Source organism: Molossus molossus, unplaced genomic scaffold, assembly GCF_014108415.1.
Source record: "Molossus molossus isolate mMolMol1 unplaced genomic scaffold, mMolMol1.p scaffold_m16_p_14, whole genome shotgun sequence".
Classification (NCBI taxonomy): domain Eukaryota; kingdom Metazoa; phylum Chordata; class Mammalia; order Chiroptera; family Molossidae; genus Molossus; species Molossus molossus.
In genome coordinates this window covers 78,146,433-78,170,587 of record NW_023425349.1, presented here as the reverse complement: position 1 = coordinate 78,170,587, position 24,155 = coordinate 78,146,433, and the positions used below count along the sequence as shown (strand labels likewise).

Genomic DNA, 24,155 nt, shown 5'->3' with positions numbered 1-24,155 from the left:
TTTTGTTACAGATGTTTCTCATTTTTCCCCCATTGACACCATCCTTCTGATCCCAACATCCCCAACACCAAGCATTGTTGTCTATGTCCATTGGTTACACATACATGCATATAAGTTCTTTGGTTTATCTCTTCCCTCAATATCTCTGGGTCTATTTCGTTCATCTGCTAATTTTGTTGAGTATATTGCACAAATAAGTGAAATCACGTGATATTTGTCTTTCTCTGATTGGCTTACTTTGCTTAGCATAATGCTCTCCAGGTCCCCTTGTCATCTCAAAAGGATAAGAGATCTTTCTTTCTTACAGATGCATAGTATTCCATTGTGTATATGTACCACAATTTTTTTCCCCACTCATCTACTGATAGATACTTGGGCTGTTTCCAGATCTTAAAAATTGTAAATAGTGCTGCTATGAACACAGGGATACTTATATTCTTTCTGATTGGTGTTTCAGACTTCTTAGGGTATATTCCTCGAAGTGGGATCACTGGGTCAAATGGCAGTTCAATTTTTAATTTTTTGAGAAATACCATTTTGTTTTCACAGTGGCTGCACCAGTCTGCATTCCCTTCAGCAGTGTGCTAGATAGAGTCCCCTTTTCTCCGCACCCTCACCAGCACTTGTTGTTTGATGATTTGTTGATAGCAGGCATTCAGGCAGTTGTGAGGTGATACTTCATAGTTGTTCTAATTTGCATCTCTGATGATTAGTGACATTCAGCATTTTTTCACATGTCTCTTGAATATTTGTATGTTTTGTTTGGAGAGGTGTCTGTTTAGGTTCCCTGCCCACTTTTTAATTGGATTCTTTCTCTTCTTTTTGTTGAGCTGTATGAGCACACCATATATTTTGGAAATTAACCCCTTATCTGATGTATTGTTGGCAATTACGCTCTCCCATATAGTGGGTTCCCTTTCCATTTTGATGGTTGTTTCTTTTGCTGTGCAGAAGCTTTTTAGTTGGATGTAGTCCCATTTATTAATTTTCCCTTTGTTTCTCTTGCCTTAGGCAGTGCATCAGTGAAAATTCTGCTGTGTGTGATGTCTTAAATTTTGTTGCCTACATTTTCTTCTAGGATCTTTATGATTTACAAATCACATTTAAGTCTTTTATCCACTTTGAGTTTATTCTTGTGTATGGTGTAAGTTGGAGGTATAGATTCATTTTTTGCATGTAGCTGTCCAATTTTCCCAACACCACTTATTGAAGAGGCTGTCTTTACTCCACTGTATGTTATTGCCACCTTTGTCAAATATTAATTGAACATAATGTCTTGGATCAATTTCTGGGTTCTCTGTTCTGTTCCTTTGATCTATATGCCTGCTCTTGTGCCAGTACCAGACTGTTTTAATTACAATGGCTTTGTAGTATAACTTGATATCTGGTATTGTGACCCCTTCTACTTGTTCTTCTTTTTCAAGATTGCTGTGGATATTTGGGGTCCTTTTGATCCCATGTAAACTTTTGGAGCATTTGTTCTAGTTCTGTGAAATATGTCATTGGTATTTTGATGGGGATTGCCTTGAATCTATAGATTGATTTGGGTAGTATTGAAATTTTAATGATCTTAATTATTCCAAACCATGAAAAAGGTATATGCTTCCACTTTTTTGTATCTTCCTCTATTTCTTTTATCAATGTCCTGTAGTTTTCTGAGAACAGGTTCTTTACTTCTTTGGTTAAGTTTATTCCTAGGTATCATAGTTTTTTTGCTGCAATGGTAAATGTGATTTTTTTTTAGTTTCTCTTTCTGTGAGTTCATTATTGGTGTATAAGAATGCTGTCAATTTCTTTATGTTAATTTTGTATCCTGCTACTTTGCCAAATTCATTTATTTGCTCTAGATTTTTGATGGAGTCCTTAGGGTTTTCTATAGATAATATACTGTCATCTGTGAATAATGACAGTTTACTTCCTCCTTTCCAATTTGGATCCCCTGTATTTTTCTTTATTGTCTAATTCCTATTGCTAAGACTTCCAGTACTATGTTAAATAAGAGTGACTAAAGTGGGCATTTCTATCTTATTCCTGTTCTTCAGGGAAATGTGTTTAGTTTTGCCCACTATGATGATGGCTGTAGGTTTTTCATATATGGCCTTTATTATGTTGAGATATGATTGCTCAATTCCAACACCGCTTAGCTTTTTTTATCAGAAATTGGTGGTGGGCTTTGTTGAATGCTTTTTCAATGTCTACTGATATGATCATATGGTTTTTATCTTTCATTTTCTTTATGTGATGTATCACATTTATTGATTTGCTAATATTGTACCAGCCTTGTATCCCTGAGATGAATCCCACTTGGTCATGATGAATAATGATGCATTGCTGGATCTGATTTGCTAATATTTTGTTAAGGATTTTGGCATCTATGTTCATCAGGGGTACTGGCCTGTAATTTTCTTTCTTTGTAGTGTCTTTACCTGGTTTGGGGATTAGAATTATGCTGGCCTCATAAAACGAGTTTGGAAGTCTTCCTTCTTCTTGGATGTTTTGGAATAGTTTGAGGAGAATGGGTGTTAGATCTTCTTTGAATGTTCAGTAAAACTCCCTCCATGAAGCTGTGCTGGTCTAGGCTTTTCTTTGCTGGGAGTTTCTTGATTACATTTTCACTTTCTATAGTTGTTTTTGGTCTGTTCAAGTTTTGTCTCTCTTTCCAGTTAAGTTTTGGGAGACTGAGTGTTTCTAGAAATTTGTCCATTTTGCCTAGATTGTCCAATGTGTTGGCATACAACTGTTCACAGTATTTTTTAGTGATCCTTTGTGTTTCTGTGGTGTGAGCTGTTACTTCTCCTCTTTCATTTCTGATTTGGTTTATTTGGATCCTCTCTTTTTGTTTCCTGGTGAGTCTGGCTAAGGGTCCATCAATCTTGTTTATCGTTTCACAGAACCAGCTCTTTGTTTCATTGATCTTTTGAATTGCCATTTTAGTTTCCATGTTGTTTATTTCTGCTCTGACCTTTATTATTTCTTTCCTTCTACTTGCTCTGGGTTTTTCTTTTTGTTTACTTTCTACTTCTTTAAATTGTAGGATTAGAAAGTCAATTAAAAATATTTTCTGTTTCTGCCCTAGCCAGTTTGGCTCAGCGGTTAGAGTGTCAGCCTGCGGTCCGGAGAGACCCGGGTTCGGTTCCCCCTGGGGGCACATACTTCAGTTGCAGTTTGTCCCCGGCGCTGGTCGGTCGTGCGGGTGGCAGCCACTCGATGTGTCCCTTCACATCGATGTTTCTCTCTCTCTCCCTTCCTCTCTCTCCCTCCCACTCTATCTGTACAAAAAATGGAAGAATGTCCTCAGGTGAGGATAAAAAATATATATATATATATTTTCTGTTTCTTTTTTTTTTTTTTTTTATCCTCACCCGAGGACATTTTCCCATTTTTTTGTTCAGGCAGAGTGGGAGGGAGAGAGAGGAAGAGAGAGAGAGAGAAACATCGATGTGAAAGGGACACATCGAGTGGCTGCCACCCGCACGACCAACCAGGGCCGGGGACAAACTGCAACCGAGGTACGTGCCCTTAGCGAGAACCGAAACCGGGTCTCTCAGGACCGCAGGTCAACGCTCTAACCGCTGAGCCAAACCGGCCAGGGCTATTTTCTGTTTCTTGAGGTAGGCCTGTAGTGCTATGATCTTTCCTCTCAGGACTGCTTTCACTGCGTCACATAGATTTTGTGTTGTTATGTGTTTATTTTCATTGGTTTCCAGGAAGTTTTTAATTTCTTCCTTGATCTCCTTGGTAACCCATTCATTGTTTAATAACAGGCTATTTAGCCTCCATGTGTATGAATGTTTACATGTGTTTTGGTTGTAACTGATTTCTAGTTTCATGCCATTGTGATCTGATAAGATGCTTGATATGATTTCAATCTTCTTGAAACTGTAGAGACTTAGATGGTGTCCTAACATGTGGCCGGTCTTTGAGAATGCCCCATGTGCACTTGAGAAGAATGTGTGTTCTGCAGTTTTGGAGTGTAATTCTCTGTAGATATCTATTAACTCCATTTGTTGTAGTGCATCATTTAGAGTCTCTGTTTCCTTGTTAGTTTTTTGTCTAGAGGACCTACCCAGTGATGTCAGCAGGGTATTGAAGTCCCCTGCTTTGATTATATTGCTGCAGATTTCTCCTCTGAAGTCCTCCAGAAGTTTTTTAATGTATTTTGGTGCTCCTCTGTTGGGTGCATATATGCTTGCCAAGGTTATATCCTCCTGTGGGATAGATACTTTCAATATTATGTAGTGGCCTTCTTTCTCTCTAGGTAAGGCCTTCATTTTGAAGTCTATTTTTGTCAGATATGAGTACTGCTACTACAGCTTTTTTTTCCTTTCTGTTTGCTTGGAAAAGTTTTTCCCATCCCTTGACTTTCAACCTATGTGAGTCTTTTGTTGTGAAGTGGGTCTCTTGTAAACAACATATAGATGAGTCAGCTTTCTTCTCCATTCAGCACTCTGTGTCTTTTGATTGGAACATGTAATCCATTTACATTTAAGGTTATTATTGATATGTAATTATTTACTGCCATTTTTATTCATTACGGTTAGATTTCTCTTCCTATTTCTTCTGCTTATTATTGCAGTTCTTTTATCATTTCTTGCAGTGCTGGTTTGGTGCTAATATATTTCCTTAGCCTTTTCTTTGTCTGGGAAGCTCTTTATTTTACCTTCTATTTTTAATGACAGCCTTGCTGGAAAGAGTGAGTAGTCTTGGATTCAGATTCTTATTTTTCTTGACCTTGATTACTTCATTCCATTCCCTTCTGGACTGTAGTGTTTCTGTTGAGAAGTCAGCTGATACCCATATGGGGATTTCTTTGTAGGTAACCTGTTGTTTATCTCTTGCTGCCTTTGGGATTCTTTGTGTTTAATTTTTGGCATTTAATTATTATGTGTCTTGGTGTGGGACTTTTTGGGTTCTTTTTATTTGGGGCTCTCTGTGCTTCTTGAACTTGCATGCCCTTTTCCTTCACCAAGCTAGGCAAGTTTTCTGTCACTAATTCTTCAAATATTTTCTCTAATCCTTGCTCATTTTCTTCTTCTGGCACTCTTATGGTGTGGATGTTGTTACATTTCATATTGTCTCACAGTTCTCTTAGGCTGTCTTCCTGTTTTTTAATTGTTTTTTTTTCTTTTTGATTTTCAGACTTAGTGATTTTTTTTCTACCCTGTCTCCTAATTCACTGATCCTGTCCTCAGCTTCCTCAACTCTGCTGGTTATTCCTACCAAAGTGTTCTTTATTTCTGCTATGTCATTCTTCATTTCCAAGCAGTTGGTTTTCAATGTTTCTATATCTTTACTTATGCTGTTGAGCTTCCTCATTATGATTGCTCTGAACTCTCCCTCTGATACCTTGCTCAATTCCCTTTCATTTATTTTATCTTCTCTCGAATTATGTTGTTCTTTCACTTGGCATTTATTTCTGTTTCACCATTTTGGCTGCCTCAGTGGGTTTTGGAGCCTGCCAAATTTTCCTTATGGGTGTTGGGGTTCAGCTGGTTGTGGTTCCCTCTACTTGATTTAGATGAGTGTAGGAGGACCCACACTAAACTCTACTGTCAAGTCTTACTCTTCTGGGTAGATTTGCAAGCCGAGTAAAGGTTTAGTTATTTTCTAGCTTTCTGCTTGGAGGTTATTATTCTCAGTTACTTGATGAACTTTGAGTTGTAGTTCTCAACTGAATGAATCTGTAGTAGAAATTTTATATAGGGGCTGGATATGACCATTGTTATTCACTTTAATTTTTTTAAATTGTTACCTGGTAGCCCCTAATCCTATCAGCTAACATAGTCCTTACGTGATTCTGAACATTACTTGGTAATTATTTTGAGTACAGGGGACCACCAACAGTGACACAATCCAGAGAAAATATGTTGAACACAGGACTACTCAACTACAAATTCAAATGAAAGGAATTCGGGGTTATTCTGAATGATCCTTGTGAGAGACTGTTAAATCTCTCTTGGGTAATTCTTCTGAATAATTTCCTTTTCATTTTTATGCAACCATAATCATGACAGCTACTAAAATAACTAAGCAACTTTTTAAAAATTATCTACAAGAAATTATATATTAAAACTGTACACATTAAAGTGAATAAAACAGATATACATGTATTCACATGAAAATATATTTATTTATTTACTTATTTATTTTTTAATTATCCTCCCTGAGGACCTTTTTGTATTTAGCCTCAGATAGAGTGGGATGGAAAGAGGGAGGGAGGGAGAGAAACATTGACATGAGAGAGACACATCGTCTGGTTGCCACCCACATGACCCCCAACGGGGGCTAGAGACAAACTGCAACTGAGGTACATGCCCTTAGCAGGAACCAAACCTGGGACTCTCTGGTCTGCGGGCCAACGCTCTAACCACTGAGCCAAACCAGCCAGGGCTGGAAATATATTTATGATATATTTATGATATATTACTGATAGTAAAGAATAAGAATGTATATATTATTACCTTAATTTTGAAAAATGCTACAACCATCAATTATATATACATGTGTGTCAATGTCTGTAAATAGAAAAAGTCTGAAGGATACATGTCCCACTGTTGATAATAATTATACCTGGGGTAGGAGGGAACTTTGACACTTCCTCGTTTCTGTTTTACAATGAGCATTACTCTTTTAAAAACTGCAAACATTAAATAGGTAAAGCACCTGGCAAATAGTAGTGACCAATAAATGTGATTCATTTTATAAATATTTCATTAACAACCATAAATTCTTACTGGAATAATAGAAAAGATACTCTAGCTCAGTACTATATATAACTTTAGAAAAATCATTTGAGTATGAGTTGATGATGATGTTGGTCATATTACCTGAAACTCGAGAAAAATCTCAAAAATGTAAAAAAAACTGACTTTAACAAATTATTCCCTCTCCAATATGCTGCTCTTGTTATGAATTAAGCATAGGACCCAGCATAATCTCTATAGCCCAAGCTTGAGTACCTCATATGCACCTTATGAGGTGGTCAAAACCATTTGTTGTAAAAATCAGAGAAATTACTATGAATATTTTGGTGTATTCACTTCTTTCTATGCACATATAAATGTACTTTTTATATTAAATTGATACCACACTGTTTTTTTTTCACTTAATACTGTATTATATATATTATTTTCTAAAATATTCTTTAAGCCTTGAGCAGTTTGGCTCAGCGATGAGAGTGTCGGCTATGGACTCAAGGGTTGTGGGTTCAATTCCCAGTCAAGAGCACGGACCTGTTGCAGATTTAATCCCAAGCCCTGGTCAGCGTCATGTGGGAGGCAACCAATGTGGATATATCAATGTTTCTCTCTCTCCTCTTCCTCCCTTCTTCCTTCCCTCCTTTCCACTCTATCTAAAAACATCAATGGAAAAATATCCTCAGGTGAGGATTAACAATAACAAAAAACAATTTAATAGCTATCTAATAGTCTATGATAGGGATAGACATATAATTTATTTTGATTCATCTATTGTAAAGCCACTTAGGTAGTATTCAAATTTCACTATTATAATTATAATGAAAATATAATAATTATCTTTGTAGGATATTATTCTGCTTAGAATTATCAGTTTATAAAGTTCATGCATTCTGTTCTAATATGGTATATTTCTCTTACCGATTCACTGATTTATGACACTCTCTTACATATAAGCTCTTAATATTTATAGAGTTTGTTTCTATACAAACTGTGGCCACCAGAACATTGTTTTTCTTATTATTTATAATATGTTTTTATATTAGACTATTGTACTTTCTTATTTTTTTTATCCTCACCCGAGGACATTTTTCCATTTTTTGTTCAGATAGAGTGGGAGGGAAAGAGGGGGAGGGGGAGAGAGCGAGAGCGAGAGAGACAGAGAGACAGAGAAACATCGATGTGAAAGGGACACATCGAGTGGCTGCCTCCCGCACAGCCCTGGTTGGGTCAGGGCCGGGGACAAACTGCAACCGAGGTACTTGCCCTTAGCGGGAACCAAACCAGGGTCTCTCTGGACCGCAGGCCGACACTGTAACTGCTGAGCAAAACCGGCCAGGGTGCTTTTTTATGTTTTTAGATAAATTTTAGAAGTTTTGTAATATCTTCCACCCCTCCACCCTCCTACCCTCCCCCTCCCCCACACTGCCCCAGAAGAAATTTCATGGAATTTAAATTGGTTTATAGCCCTAATATGAAAAAGCCTTTATTGATTGATTGATTGATTGATTTTTCTTTATTGATTTTAGGAAGAAAGGAAGGGAGAGGAAGAGAGAGATAGAAACACTGATGAGAGAGAACATCAATCGGCCACCTCCTGCATGCCTCCACTAGGGATCAGGCCCATAATCTGGGCACGTGCCATGCCGGGAATTGAACTGGCGACCTCTTGGTGCATGGGTCAACACTCATTCACTGAGCCACACTGGCCAGGCTGAAAGAGTCTTCAAAGAGTCTGAACTCTATGACCTATATATTACAATTATTTTTTTACCAGTCTATAATTTTGCTTTTAACTTTTAAATATTGTTTTCAATTTTATAAATTAAAATATAAAAATACTCCCCTTTTTAATATTTGATGTTTGTGTCATTTTACAAAGACCTAGCCCATACCAAGTTCATATAAACTACTTGTCTATCTTCTTGTAGAACATTTATGGTTTCCCTTTTTTAAATGTAAAGTTTCTAAAACATCTAGAATTCTGTGTGAGGGAGGAATCAAAATGGTTTTCAGTTATTTGAATGCACTACTCAATACTTTGTGCTTTTTCAGCCAATTTAAAATGCCACCTTATGCCCTGGCCAGTTTGGCTCAGCGGTTAGAGCATTGACCTGCAGTCCAGAGAGACCAGGGTTCAGTTCCCGCTAAGGGCACTTACCTCGGTTACAGTTTGTCCCCAACCCTGGTTGGTTGTGCGGGTGTCAGCCACTTGATGTGTCCCTTTCACATTGATGTTTCTCTCTCTCTGTTCCTCTCTCTCCCTCCCACTCTACCTGAACAAAATAAATAAATAAATAAATAAAATAAAATGCCACCTTAATCATTAAATTCTTTCCTATGTCTGATTCTGTTTCTGGTCTATCCATTTCATTTGATTTTGAGACTGATACATTATACCATTTGCATACTTGTAGTTTTAAAATACATTTGAACATCAGCATGAGCATACATCTTCTCTCAAATAGTGTCTTTAAGACAGTCCCACATTTATACTTCTCAACGTTTTCAAAAAAACAAACATATATTATAGTGTGTTTATAGAACAAAGAAAGAGCAAAGTAGAATTTCTTATTATAGACAGGCGTTCCAACTTCAACCAAGATATATGCACAAGAATTCAACAGATTTGTTTTAAACTTACTCCAGTAGCAACTCTAATACTTCCTGATGGGGGTCGTATTCCAGAAGGAGGCCGCCCTGTCAACCCAATTCCACTTCGTGAAACAGGGCGACTTGCTGAAGGTTTATGATTACTGGCCATTGTTTGTTCACTTTAACCACTGTTTGGAAACAAGGAACAGTTCAATTATCCTTTGATATCTTCTACAGCTAGTCACCTAGTGACCCACATAAACTTCCTTCAAACATTTCATCCAAACTGCCATTCCAGGTACCACTATATGGCTGAGCCTGATTTAATTTTGTTCAAATTTGACATTAATGTCCCATTTAGAACCACGAAATAATTTTCCACTACACGCATTCCCCGTTCCCTACTATCTTATCAAAATATAAGCCCCTCGCCCAGGCTCAGTGATTGAGTGTCAACCTATACACCAAGAGGTCACCGGTTCGATTCCCAGGCAGGGCACATGCCCAGGTTGTGGGCCAAATTCCCAGTTGGGGTGCATGCTGGAGGCGACCCATCAATGTTCTCTCTAATTGATGTTTCTATCTCTCTCCCTCTCCCTTCCTCTCTCTAAAATTCAATAAAGAAAAAAAAATTATATATATATATGTGTATATATATATATGCCCCTCTAGTTATCTCTCCCATGCTCTTATCCCACACTCTAGTTAAGTGTTCTCTCTCCTGACATATCCAGGTTCTTTCTTATCTTCCCATCTTTTCTGCGTTTTCTAGTCCATGATTAACTCCCTTATATTCTCAGTCCTGTTATCAAGTATTTCCATTTACTCTTCCCTTTAACAGAATACTGGCTTTCTCTGAAAACACTTTGGTAACAAAGGCTGTTTTCTTTTCTTTTTTAATATGTTTTTATTGATATTTTTAGGGAGAGAGAGATAGAAACATCGATGTCAGAGGGAAACATCGATTGGCTGCCTCCTGCATGCCCCCCACTGGGATCTAGCCAGCAACCCGGGTATGTGCCCTGACCAGGAATCTAACCAGGACCTCTCAGTTCATGGGATAATGCTCACTGAGCCACACTGGCTGGGCACGAAGGCGGCTTCAGCTTCCAGTGCCACAATTCCAAAGCAAAGAAAACGTGCTCCCCAATGTCACTTTCAAAACATTATTCTTCCAAGTCTTTAAGAAATAAACAGAATTTTCTTCCTTTGAAGACCAGGGAATACAACCATATTGCCTTAGATCTTTCCTGGTTGCTTTTATTTATGAGCCTCCTAATCTCTTCCCCATCTTCAGTAAGGACTTTGTGCCTAATTTAGTCTCTCTATTCCAGTCCCATTAACATCCCGGTTGACTTTCATATGGATACTGGACTATCTAAATTCTAGCTTCACAGTTCCCTGACCTAAATTTTGGTAACCATCTCAAATCCATTTCAGATAGACATGGCCAGACCTTATCATCATTTGGAATTGCTTCATCTCAAATATTTTAAGTGAACTACTTTATTCTGATTTTAATCTCCTCTTCTACCCTGTTCTCATCTTTATTCTCACTTCATCTCTCTTTAAACCATTTGCTTAATTCAGTAATTCTCTCCTGGTTTATCAGCCCCTTTCTTTACTCATCAGAATATTATTTAAAGTTTTGGCTGATAATTTAGAATAGCATTTTTCAAATAATGAGTTATGACCTATTGGTGGGGTTGTTAGAAAAATATGCTTTAAACATGAAATAAAACAATGTTTAAGAAAGTTTACAGAAAAAAATATATAGTTCCCATCCAAGAAGCCATCAATAACCTTGTCAGGGGCAGTTTCAAGGACTCCTTCCCTTCTCTACACTAAACTACTATCTCATGAGCACCATCAACTAATTCATACCCTTGAACTTCCTTCAACCCATCTGGCAAAATCAGAAACTCTCCTCCACATCTAACCTGGACTACTGAACATTGCTGATAGAAATCATAACTGTATGGACTAGAGTACTGCAAAGTTGTAGTCACCAAAACTTAGCTGGACTCTCATCTCAGAAAATTTTACTTATCCTTATAAGTGACTTCTTTCCTAAATGATTCCAATCCTTAACCACTTTCTATCTTCACTCTTTCCTGTACTCTCAGCAGAAGACAACTTCCTACTAATCTAACAAAACGAGCACTTGAAATCCATGTTTGGAGCGCACACACCTACCTATATCAACCCTGCCCTCCAATCTCAATAGCCATCCATTCTCTTAAGGTCAATCTTTATTCTGATTTACCCTCTTGATCCCCCTCTGTGTTGGGACATTAGATTCCCTCTCCTTGCCTCCTCCCCACCTACCCCAATTTCCTTTAGAATTATCCAACTCCTGCCTGTATCTTTAAACTTTTTTAATTCCTTTAGTCTGTTATGTTCAGTTCTTTCCTAACCTTAAAAATTAATTTCTTGATCCTGAAGTCACTTTTAACTCTGTCTCATATATCCTATTTCTATGTTGCCAAACTCTAAAGAATAGCTTATAGCTACTATTCTCTACCTTTTTGATTTCCACTATCTCAATTTCTACTATTCCATTAAATGGCCCCTGCCAATGTAGCTAGGGATGAAAATGTCATGTTACTGGTGTCCACTCCTACATGGAACCATCTCCATGACACTCCCCTCTTCTGGCTCCCCTTTTTCAGTCCTTTCTGTTTTCAGCTCTTCCTCTTGGTAATACCTCCTAGTCACACAAGTCAGAAACTTAGTCCTTGATTTCTTCCTCTCTCTCATTTCCCATAGCGAATCACACAGTCCTACTGACTTTATTCATACATGCTTAACATGTACCTTCTTCTCTATTCCTATAGTATTGTTCAGGGCCTGATGGACTCAGGTGGATTATTATACTGGCATCCTTACTGGTCCGCTTGTCTAACACACCTCTTGCCTGTTATCTTCCCTAGAAATCCTTCCACAACCAGTTGGTAACTACTCCTTCAATTTGAATTTATAGGCCTGTCCTATATGCTACTATGCATCCTGGGCATATCTCTATCCCAACTTCTATCATACCAATGGAATGATCTGCTTAAGTATTTCTCTCCCTTGAGGACAAGCCTGGATCTCATTCATCTTTACATCCCCAGTACCTATCTCAGTGCCAGGCAAAAACTTTGTTCTCTTTTATACCTTCTGAATTTCCTCCCACATGAAGGCGTTGGCCAATTGCAAAAATTTACTATAATATTAAAAAAAGAAAAGAATCACTTCTTGAACTAAAATGGTTTCTTAGTTTCTATACTCCATGCCCACTTCTTGGATTGCTTTTCTTCTATAATCTCCCATTCTTTTTCTTGTAACTCCAACTATGTGGATGACTCATACATTAATGTCTCCAGGTGTGTCCCTTAAACTGGGCACCAGTTTTAAATTTTCAACCAGTTATTGGAAATTTTTATTCACATATCCCATTATCATTTCATATTGAAAGCGGTCACACCAAACAAAATCTTCCCATTCCAACTAGCTCCATGATTCCATTTCCTTGCCATTTTGAACTGTGGACAAAGTAACCTAGTTACTTACTATAACTATTATTATGATGATTTCAAACGGAAAAGGGAGTTTCATGAAATAACTATTTGAAAGGCAGGTCTACGATCAAAATGGTTTGTCCCCAAAAGAGCTAACACAGTACAGCTTGGTTTCCAGCAGAATTCGTCTATGTTACTCTAGATTTTCCAATAACTTTTTAAAGCGTCCAACACGTCAAATGTCCACCTCGCTTTCTCCGCCACTGCTTGACTATCAGGGTAAAAGCATTGTACTGCAGCAGTCCTGGTGGGTAACTGAGAGGGTGCGGTTGCGGAACAAGCATGCCACTAACTCCGGGGTTATCCACACCGTCAAAGCAGCAGCCTGGCCTCAGGCCTGGAAGATTAGGGGCAGATTTCAGCTCTGGCGGTCACAGCCTTGCATCCCGCCGCGGTATTTCCTCGCTGTCACACACAAGCGCGCGGCAGCTCTGTCTTGCAGAGCTGTTCAGATTACAGGTGGGCTCCATAACACACCTGGCTCCTAACGATTACCATTAGCCTCCCTAAACCAGCCACTGTGTCATATACGAACGAAAGGCAGACATCTACTGTAATTCTGAGTAAAATCTCTCAGCCCCTAGGAATTTGTTCTTGCAGCCTTCCCTTTGGTCTGGCCTTGGCAGGGCTCCTCGGGGACTGTTAGAGGTCTCGCAGCAGGTTTTGCGGGACTAGACGGGGGACCTCCCGGGCCTGGCAACAGGCCTGAGAACAGCTAGGAACCAAAGAGTTCGGGTTCGGTGTCTTTGGAGAGCAAGGGCATCACCAAGGAAAAATAATAAGCTCCGGAGGGAGGGGCGGGGAGATGGGAGCTGGATTTCTCACCTCAGCAGCGTGGAAAAAGGAGGTCGCAAGGCGCCGCGTCGCCACCACTGCGGAGCTCGCAGTCCGCCCCACAAATGCTGTAGCTCCCTCGCGACCACCCGCTCACTGTCGCGCAGCTTTGCCTCAGGCCGAAAACCACTGGAGTCCACGCACTTCGCGTATCCTGGCAACGGGGATGGGCGGAACAGCCTCCCCCCCCCCCGCCCCCGCTAGCAAAGCGAGGGGAAAATGTTCTCGCGAGATTTGGGTACTTGGGAGGTTTTTGGGAGGCATGGAAAAGTGCGAGTTGACTAGGAAAAGAACATTTTCTTTGAAAACCTTGTTTGTTGTTGTTTTTATAATCAGAACAACCCCTCCATTGTGTGCCTGACCCATACTCACTCCAGAGACTTTTAATACCTATTTATGTAACCTCCCATCTGCTACCGTGTAATACGGTAAGAGTTTTTTTTAATAAGAATTGTTTGAAGTTATTCTGTGGTAGGCAGCATTGTACAGAATTTTTACTCATAATTAGTGGTAGTTATCCTTCCTGTGGGGACTACATGTCTTACACACTACAGCGTTAAGTATGGAGGAGATTCTGGTGCTGTCTGCTCCTCATCTCATTGGAAGCTTCAAAAACAATATAAGAACTACTGCACCTCAAGTCCCACCTCTCTAATAAAATAACTTGCAGTTTCCTTTCTTCCAATCTCCCTACATATCGACAGAGTTTAAATGTTATTGCAGCTGATAGGGTCCTGTCTCACAGCTACAATCATAACATGAGTACACACTGGACTCTGGATATTTTTCACATTATTTCCAACTTCCATACATTATTTATATCTAGATTTACTCTCTTGTGTGCCTGCCTGTAAGTAGTTTAAAATCGACACAATACAAAATAACGTTATGTGATTGAGTTCTCACTTAAAGTTTGTACATTTTCATGAAATTATCCAATTTGACCCCAACATATTTGTAGTGGTCATTTTCATTTTGGTCATTGTAGTGAAGGGTAGTAGAATTTGCCACCCCAAAATATGCCACTTTGGTATAGAATTATTTTGAGCTGATGGCAATTGAAAAGAAGCAAATATAAGTAAAACTCTTTAAAATTACTCTATTTCCTTAAGGGAGGACATAAATATTCAAAGATTTTCCTTCCTGTGTCTCTACCATGAAGGATAAAAGTTGACCATTGGAGACCATTTTAGACCCTTTACCGGCCTGAAGACTGCACAAGAGGAACCCACATAACAAACTTTACTAACTGGTCTTTTCCTACCATTTGTTTCTCATATATTTGTCTTCCCATAACTTGATGCCTGTAAGTATTTAAGATCCTTTTCTTTTGGTCACTTCTGTAAAAAATTTATTATTCCTTTGTTAAGATGCTTCATAAACCCAAACTCTAGCCACCTTTGTGAGTTACTAATCTGTTATAGAGCCCCAGAAAACCTAGAATAGTAGAAAGAAAAAAGATACTGTCTCTGAGGGGTTACTGATATTATGCATATTTCTCCCCTTGGTGTGTTTATTCTTTAATTTTTTTATTGATTGTTTTTGAGACAGGGAAAAAGAAATATGATTTATTGTTCCACTTATTTATGAATTTTTCTATGTGCCCTTAATGGGGCCAGGGCCACCCCCCTCGGTGTTGTTTTGTTTTGTTTGTTGTATTTATTTATTTGAGAGACAAGCTGCCTTCTGCAGGCCCCTTACTAGGGATCCAGCGCGCAGGCCTGCCATGCCCTGACCAGAAATCTAACTCGTGACGTTTTGGTGCATGGGACAGCTCAACCAATTGAGCCACACTGGCCAGGGACTCCCCCCCCCTCCCCCCCAGTGCTTCTAAAAGTATGGGAGGAGGACCCAGCATTTCTCATTTGTATACAGATGTGAGAGTTGAGAGAAACTATTTTAAATCTTTTAAATGCTTAACACAAAATATTACAATACTTTAAGTACCGAGCCCCCAGTTTAGTGTTCACAGAATTTAAGGCAAGCGATTGTTCCCAATTTGGCCCCAAGTTCTCTCGTTTAGACTAAAAAATGTTTAACTTGTAAAACTATGAGGAGACTATGCATAGGGTTAGGGAAATCACAATAAAGCTGCCCTAACAGATAACTCGAAACAATCTCAATAAACCACAAGGAAGCACGCAGGCACGAGGAGCAAGATTTAAAATATCCGGATTCCTCGCGCCTGCGGCTCACGCCCACTAGCGCGTGGCATTGTGGGATTTGTAGTCCCACCCCGCATCCCGTGTTATAATAAACAGTTCAGCCACAGCGGGGAAGAAACTCGGGCTTGGCCAGGACGGGGATTGGGGCGCCTGGGCAGAAGGGGTGGGCGTTGGATCTCTTCCTCGGCCCGCGGTCCAGAGCGCGGGAGGGAAGCGAGCTCCACGTCGCCTCAGCAGTCGGGGCGCACACGCTCTGCGTCATGGCGGGCTGAGGCTGATGATGAATTCCGGTGTGCATGTCAGGGTTGCTGTGTCACTCGGCCCGCTCGGCGCGCCCCTTCCCTGCCGCCCTTCCGCACCGGCTCTCGGCGCTTCCGGTCTCAGGCCGCCTCTCACCTGCACGCTCCTCTCCCGCCGCGGCCCGTCGCACACCCGGCCTCCCCTGCCGACGGATCTTGCTCGGGGCCCGGGCCCGGGCGCCGGACCGACAAGGGCCATGGAGAGCGGCGCCGCCAGGTATCGGCTGAGCTGCGCGCTCCCTGGCCACGAGCTGGACGTACGGGGCCTGGTGTGCTGCCTCTATCCGCCGGGGGCCTTTGTGTCCGTGTCCCGGGACCGCACCACCCGCCTCTGGGTCCCGGACAGGTGAGCGCTGCGAGCCTGCAGCCCCGCACCCCGGGCTGTGTTGCAGGCTTCTTCCTACCTCGTGTGGGAGGAGAGTGAACCTTCCCTGCTCCGTCCTGCCTTCTCCCTTTCTTCCCGGCCCTCGCTCCGGTCTGCGTTCCCTCCCAGTTCTGAGAGCACTGCCACTCTGGGCGCGCAGTGTGCGAAACCGGTACGGTTTGGTGCAAAGGGCACCGGATGGGGGGAACAGAGACCTTCTTTCATGTCCTAACTTGACCACTAGCTAGTGGGTGACCTTGGACGAACCTCTTACCTTTTGGGGTTCCAGGTTTGGGGCGATGATTTCCCATGTGTCTTTTAGAATTGGAAATGTACTGATGCCAGGTACGCCCTCCTAAATGAGGCAGTGTGAAAGCATCTGCACTAGAATGTGCTCCGTAGTCTTCCAATTTGAGAACCTTAGTTCCCAAAAATTGCATTGCAGAAAGTTGCTTTGCCTCCTCTCTCGTTGTCCAAGTCAGAGTTTCTTTGTCTGGACCTGTGATGGGCTTAGATGGAGGGAATGAAACCTCTCAAATGTTTTATGAATGTGTGAAGAATATGCTGTTTTCTTTAAAAAAAAAAAAGAAAAGAAAAAAGAATCACCATATAATCCAGTAATTCCACTTCTGTATACTCAAAAGAATTAAAAGCAGGGCCTTGAATAGATATATGTACACCCTTGTTCATCATAGCATTATTCACAATAGCCAAGAGGTGAAAGCAATCCAAATGTCCATCAGCTGATTAATGGTTAAATAAAATGAAGTACGTTGGTACAATGGACTATTGGTCAGCCTCAAAAAGGAAGGAAATTCAGATGTGTGCTACAACAGGGATGAAACTTGAAGACATTATGTTAAGTAAAAAAGCCAGTCACAAAAAGACAAATACTGTATGATTCCACTGACACGAAGTACCTAGAGTAGGTAAATTCATGGAAACAGAAAAACAATGGTGGTTGTGAAGGGCTGGGAGTGGAGGAGGGATGAGGTGGTGTTATTTAACAGGTACAGAGTTTCAGGTTTGCAGGATGAGAAATTTCTGGAAATTGATTGCACAACAGTGTGAGTATACTTGACAGAACTGTACAAATAAAAATGGTTAAGACTGTAAATTTTGTTATTGGTTTTTTACCATAATTTTAAAAAATCTGAATCAAAAAAGCACTATGAGCTCATGATTTTTAGAAATACATGGTGGAGCAAAAGTGGGTCTATAGTTGTGAAGAGTGTGCTGTTTTCTAGAGGAGAGAAAGTCCATTGTCTTCTAACAAACAAACAAAAGCACAAAAGGTTAAGCTGCAGTCTAAATCAAGTTCAAGAGTTCAATCCTGATTTGGCTGGTTGTAACAGGAAATTTAGGACCTGTTAAACAGATTTGAGTTTAGAAAGAGAAATAGAGATGAGGTACTTTGTTCGCCTCCCATCATTAGAGGTTTCACATAGAATTTGTGTTACCATCCATAAATTCAGATGATAACTATTGATTGAGTGCCTCGTATTTGTTTGGGATCTGGAATAAGTAGAGCACAGACAAGTTGTCTATGTTTCTAGAACTTGCTTGTAGTGTGGGAGGGAAGGTGGATTAAAAAAACAATAAAAAGTAATTACATACTTGACACGAATACTATCATGAAAACAATGTCGATATAGAGTTGAGTGGAGAGAGATATTAAAGAAGGAAGCCTCTATGAGGAGGTGTTTTCTTTCTTTCTTTTTTTCAGTCTGACACTGAGATGGTGCTGGTCATGGGAGCAAGGAATGAGGAAGGTTGAATTGGAAGAGTAGGTGGTAGGAGGAACAAACACAGGCCCTGGATTGGGAAAGAAGAAAGCCCCTTTGTGCAGGAGGGAAAGAGCTGTGAAGTGGGGCAAGTCTTTGAGGGCTGAGGAAAGGATGTAGTAGTTAGAAGCCTTTAAATCAGTGGTTCTCAACCTTCCTAATGCTGTGACCCTTTAATACAGTTCCTCATGTTGTGGTGACCCCCAACGCCCAACCATAAAATTATTTTTGTTGCTACTTCATAACTGTAATTTTGCTACTGTCATGTCTTAGGCGACCCTTGTGAAAGGGTCGTTCGACCCCCAAAGGGATCACGACCCACAAGTTGAGAACCACTGCTGTAAAGGGTTTCAAGCAAGGAGCAGCATGATTTGATTTAGCTCATTAGAAGTTTCTGCTAGCTGCTGGTGGAGAGAGGATTGCAAAGGGGTAAATACGGGAGTAGATCTGTTTGGAGGCTTTTTGCAGTAGTGTAGCCAAGACGTGACAGACTAGATGAGGGATATTTTCAAGCAAATTCCTGTATTGAATTGGGTGAGATAATTTGTGAAGGTTCTCTTCAAAGGTTTTGTGATATTCCAAACCACTTAGTAACAGTAATACATAACTTTCTGTGTATTTGAATGCAATTACTGATTAAGCATGTACATTTAAAATCGAGTTCAGTAGAAGCATATTGCCAGTAGGATACACACATTGTAGTAAGGCGTATCTAAAGCAGATGCCATTTGTCATAATTGAATCCTGTCATTAGACTTTTACATGTTGTCTATGAGTGTGCTAGGTTGACAAAACTTAAATTACTGGAGTGGTTGCATTTACCAGGAACCTGAGGAACTGTGAGCTGAAATGATCCTCTACTTGAAAACTAGTTCTCTTCATTGAACTCGTTTTTTTTGTGGGTTTTTTTTTTTTTGGTTGTCTTTTTAAAAATTCATCCATGTATTTTTTTCACCTAATACTGATTGAGAGCCTGCACTGTGCCAGATTAGAGAAGTAAGATAGTTTTACGTCTCATTTCCAGTTGCTTAGAGTAGGGTATCTCATAGTCACTGGGTAATGAACCTCTTATGGTTGAAAAGAGTGTTTCAGCCATACTTTTAGTGTTACAAAAGTGTCCTCAAGGCCGATATCCTGACATGACAATATCTATTTCATTGTATATTAATACAGTAATGAAGTGCTGTGAAATGTTTGGAGCCAAATACTAAATGAAAATTGTTTTCTATAGGGTTCTGAATCCAGGGTAGTTAGTGTAGGGATGCACTGGGAATGATGAGGGAATTTAATTTCAGGGAGGCAAAATAGTTCTAGGGTGGACTAAATCAGATACCTGTCTTTCACAAAAGCCCATTGAGAACCCAAAAAGTCTCTGGACCTTCTGAAGGTCCTTTAGAAAGGAGACAGTTTTCTTTTTCTTTTTGGCGGGGGGCGGGGGGGGGTACATTAAACTGAACCAGTCAGCATGCCATTCTTTGAGAGTGCTTCAGGCCTATATAAATCAGCCCACTTCAGATTAAACTGGATTTCTCAAGTCTATCGCCAACTATTGCTTTGTCTTTGAGAACTACCCATATTCGAAAGATGTAAAACCAGATTTTACATTGAGCATTAAATCTTCCCTTACCATGCCAAGGTCCACTTAGTACTTTGGGTCCTTAGTCAAATAGTTCTGTGGGGTTTGCTAAGAAATCAGCCAGTTCATTCCCACTCCCCATTTCCCTTTCTTGGAGACAAAGTTTTTATGACAACTGCGTATTTTTTATTATTTCCACATCTATATATTATAAAATGATATACAGTCATGCTTAACTAGGGGGTTAGTTCTGAGAACAGTGTCCATAGGTGGTTATGTTGTGGTGTCAACCTCAGAGTTCAACCTAAATGATATAGCCAACTATACATCTAGGCTATATGCTTCTAGGATACAAGCCTATACAACATGTTACTGTATAAAACAACATGAGATTAAATCACGCACCAGAGAAAATGGTGAAAATCCAGAGACGCGGTAAACAGGAGGGAGCTCTGTGAGGCTCCTGCAGTGTAACACAGGATACTGTTTTACAGGAAACTTATTTTTGTAAGTAGAAAGAGTACACTCTAACCGTGAAAAGCATAGTATGATAAGTACATAAACCAGTTACATGGTCTTTTATTGTCATTATCGAGTACATAATTATATGTGCTATACAGTACTTTTATACCATTGGCAGCACAGTAGGTTTGTTTATACCAGTGTCACCACAGATATGTAATATGTTGTGTGGAGAGTTGACCACTGCTATGACATCATTAGCTGATAGAAATTTTTCAGCTCTATTGTAATCTTATGGGACCACCATCATATATGTAGTCCATTGTTGACTGAAACATTATAGCTGTATTGCTATTTCTTTTTATTTTTTAAATATTTTATTTTAGATATTTTTTATAGTTCTTATTGTGGAATATGAGAATTTAGCTCTCTTTCTACACTTTACCAATGCCCGTCACACTACGCACCCTTTCTATGCCCTTAAATTAATGTTAAACTTAATCAATATTTTGTAATTGTACAATCTGCCTGCACCTAAGCTGTGTAATCAACTACGATAACTTTTCTTCAACGATTTTATGATCTCCCTGTAGCTGCTAATTGTCCTGTTTTTGATTTTCACTTGCTTAATTTTATATGTATTTATCACAAATTCAGCTTTAAATGCTAGTTGTCTCTCTGTCCTCTCAAGACTTTTAGACGTATTGAATAGTTTACAGTTTCATCTTTTTTTTAAGTGAAAACTTGCTGACCTAGTTTGTCTGCTCCTGGTACATAACTTATACTGGGATCACCCTTTATTGTCATCTCCTCGATTCCCTTTTGGATCTCTTGTGTTGGATTTCTGTTCTCAGTACCCTTTTATTTTCTCTTTCTTGGTTTTCTGCCTTGATGCCTTATTGGAGCACATCCTCCAGAAGCTTCCTAAAATACAGGGCATTGATAATAATGTATCAAGACCTTGCAAGTCCAAATGGGTTTTATTCTACCTTGCTACTTGAATACAATTTAAATGTTTTTAGCATTCTAATTTCCAAATAATGATCCTCCAGAATTTTGAAGCCATTGCCCCATTGTATTCTAGCCTTTAGTGTTACAGTTGAAAAGACTAAAGCCATTCTGATTCTTGACGTATTTTGTTCTAACTAAAAGGCTGTCAGTATATTCATCCATTGTTCAGGGCTCTTAGTGGACCCTTTTAATATGAAAACTTATACCCATAAGTTCTGGGACATTTTCTTAATTATTTGGTTTCGTCATCTTCATTTTCTCTGGAACTTTTTATTCACATGTTGATCTTGTTTCTTTTTTAATTCTCTCATTCTCTCATTTGCTATACTTTCTCAGAAATTGCCTTGACTTCTTGTGAAATTATATTCTTATTTCGTGGCTGCATTATCTTATATCTCTAAGAATGGTAATGATGTTTTTCTTTCTTTATTTTTTATCCTCACCTGAGGACATTTTTGCATTTATCTTCAGATAGAGCAGGAGGGAGAGAGGGGGGAAGAGACAGAGAGAAACATCTATGTGAGAGAGAAACATCGACTGGTTGCCACCCACATGACCTGAACCGTGGCCAGGGACAAACTGTAACTGAGGAGGTATGTGCCCTTAGTGGGAACTGAACCCTTGGGCTGACACTCTAATCGCTGAGCCAAACTGGCCAGGGCGATGTTTTTCTATTCTTTTTTTCTTTTTTTTTTGCTCCTCACCCAAGGATATGTTTTTATTGGCTTTAGAGAGAGAGGAAAGGAGAGGGGAAGAGAAAGAGAGAGAGAAACATTGATCAATTGCCTCCCATATGCACCCCAAATGTGGACCAAACCCCCAACCTGGATATGTACCGTGACTGGGACTCAAACTCATGACCCTTCAATTGCACATGTTCTAACCAACTGAGCCACACTGGCCAGGGCTGATTTTTTTTTTATTTATTTTTTTATTAAGTTTCTCCTTTAGTAGTCTGTTTCCTCCAAATTGTATTTTCCCCCTCCCTGTTTCTTTAGGTCACTATACATATCCCGCTGGAGGATCCTCTCCCCAGATGTCTGATAATCCTTATTCTGTGCTCATTGTTAAGGGTGGAGAAGTAAACTCCCAGGAAGCACTCACTACTCTTGGGTGGGGCTTGCTGACTGGAAACTTAATTGTAGGGTTATCTGGCTGTATCATTTTATTAGGCTGATCTGCCTGCCTGGTCTCAGGGTTTTGTCTTTGGTGGTCTTGGCCTCCATTATGAATGTACATGTTCTTCATACCCCAGGACTTGGCTCTGCTTTGTGTCCCCACAAGACTTTCACCTATCCGAAGAATAAGCTCCAGACATTTGCTGGGTGCACAAGGGGCAGTTGTCTGTCTGGGGTGCTAACTGCTTTAATTTTTTCTTAATACTTTAAATATTTTTTATTGATTCAAGAAATACTTAATCCTTACCATGTAGTGTGTTGGGAACTTGAGAAAATAAACAGAAGAACAAGGTCTGAATTCTGCCATTAAGAACTTCACAGATCAATATAAAAGATGCATGCAAATATGTATACCAGGAGGTGCTAAGGGACACACATAGGTAGATTTAGTGGTTTATATAATACAGCTTTTTTTTTTTTTTTTTTTTATCATGGTCTATCTTTTACATTTCTTTGGGCTTATTGATAAAGTGGTTTCTGAAAACACATTTTTAAAAACCCACCAAAATAAAATGGACAAATTAAAAATAGCTACTACCAAGTACCTTCCTTTGAAGATTTTTTTCAAATGATTCAGCTTCTGACTGATTCTGAAGACTTTCAACTAGTCTTCCTTATTTTAGTTTCTACTTTTTCTTGTCCCCATTTTTAGAGGTACATACATAGTGCCGCTAATTCTTGAGCCTTTGGCGGATTTATTAGTAGATTTGTTCTCTACTTTCCTTGCTGCCTACATAAATAGATACATACATACATATACCTAAATTAAAAATAGCTACTACCAAGTACCTTCCTTTGAAGATTTTTTTCAAATGATTCAGCTTCTGACTGATTCTGAAGACTTTCAACTAGTCTTCCTTATTTTAGTTTCTACTTTTTCTTGTCCCCATTTTTAGAGGTACATACATAGTGCCGCTAATTCTTGAGCCTTTGGCGGATTTATTAGTAGATTTGTTCTCTACTTTCCTTGCTGCCTACATAAATAGATACATACATACATATACCTATGTGTCTATGTGTACATGTTTGTATTTTAAGAAGGGGATAAACCAACAAAGCTAGGAAGAAGGAGAAAAAACAGGATTATAACTTTCAGTACCGAAGCTGATAGAAGAGTAGTAAAGGTCTTAAGAGACATGAGAAAAATTAATTCCAAATAGGTGGCAGGGAAAGTAGAGAACCAGTTTATCAACAATTCCCCTGAAGGCTCAGAATTAGCAGCATTGTCTTTTTTTTTTTTTATCCTCACCCGAGGATATTTTTCCATTTTTTTGTACAGATAGAATGGGAGGGCAAGAGAGGAAGGGAGAGAGAGTGAGAAACATCAACGTGAAGGGACACATCGAGTGGCTGCTACCCGCACGACCAACCAGGGCCGGGGACAAACTGCAACCGAAGTACGTGCCCTTAGCGGGAACCGAACCCGGGTCTCTCCGGACCGCAGGCCGACGCTCTAACCGCTGAGCCAAACTGGCCAGGGCAGCAGCATTGTCTTAATGGTGTTTGGGAAGGAAGTCAAAATAGATGAGTGTGTTCAGTCTTTACCCAAGAGTCTGAATCTCTTTGTGTGTACTTGTCTCATCTCTTTCAACTAGACGCAAACTCCTTGGATTAGCTGGAGTCGGGTAT

General features: G+C 39.7%; 2 protein-coding genes across 3 annotated transcripts in view; one reads left to right on the top strand and one right to left on the bottom strand.

Moving 5' to 3' along the window:
* The window catches only part of IFT74 (intraflagellar transport 74), a 106,481-nt gene extending 92,660 nt beyond the window's left edge, over positions 1-13,821 (bottom strand). For both annotated transcript variants that reach the window (XM_036261026.1, XM_036261027.1), the window contains exons 1-2: positions 13,679-13,821; positions 9,340-9,478 (exon numbers count right to left, since the gene is read on the bottom strand). In XM_036261026.1, coding sequence (XP_036116919.1) covers positions 9,340-9,459 — 120 coding nt within the window. In that variant the 5' untranslated portion in view covers positions 9,460-9,478; positions 13,679-13,821. The remainder of the gene's footprint in view (positions 1-9,339; positions 9,479-13,678) is intronic.
* Positions 13,822-15,948: 2,127 nt separating this feature from the next.
* PLAA (phospholipase A2 activating protein) overlaps positions 15,949-24,155 on the top strand; it is a 41,065-nt gene continuing 32,858 nt past the window's right edge. Inside the window, exon 1 of the mRNA XM_036261387.1 lies at positions 15,949-16,497. Within this exon, the coding sequence (XP_036117280.1) occupies positions 16,130-16,497 (368 nt within the window). The 5' untranslated portion in view covers positions 15,949-16,129. The remainder of the gene's footprint in view (positions 16,498-24,155) is intronic.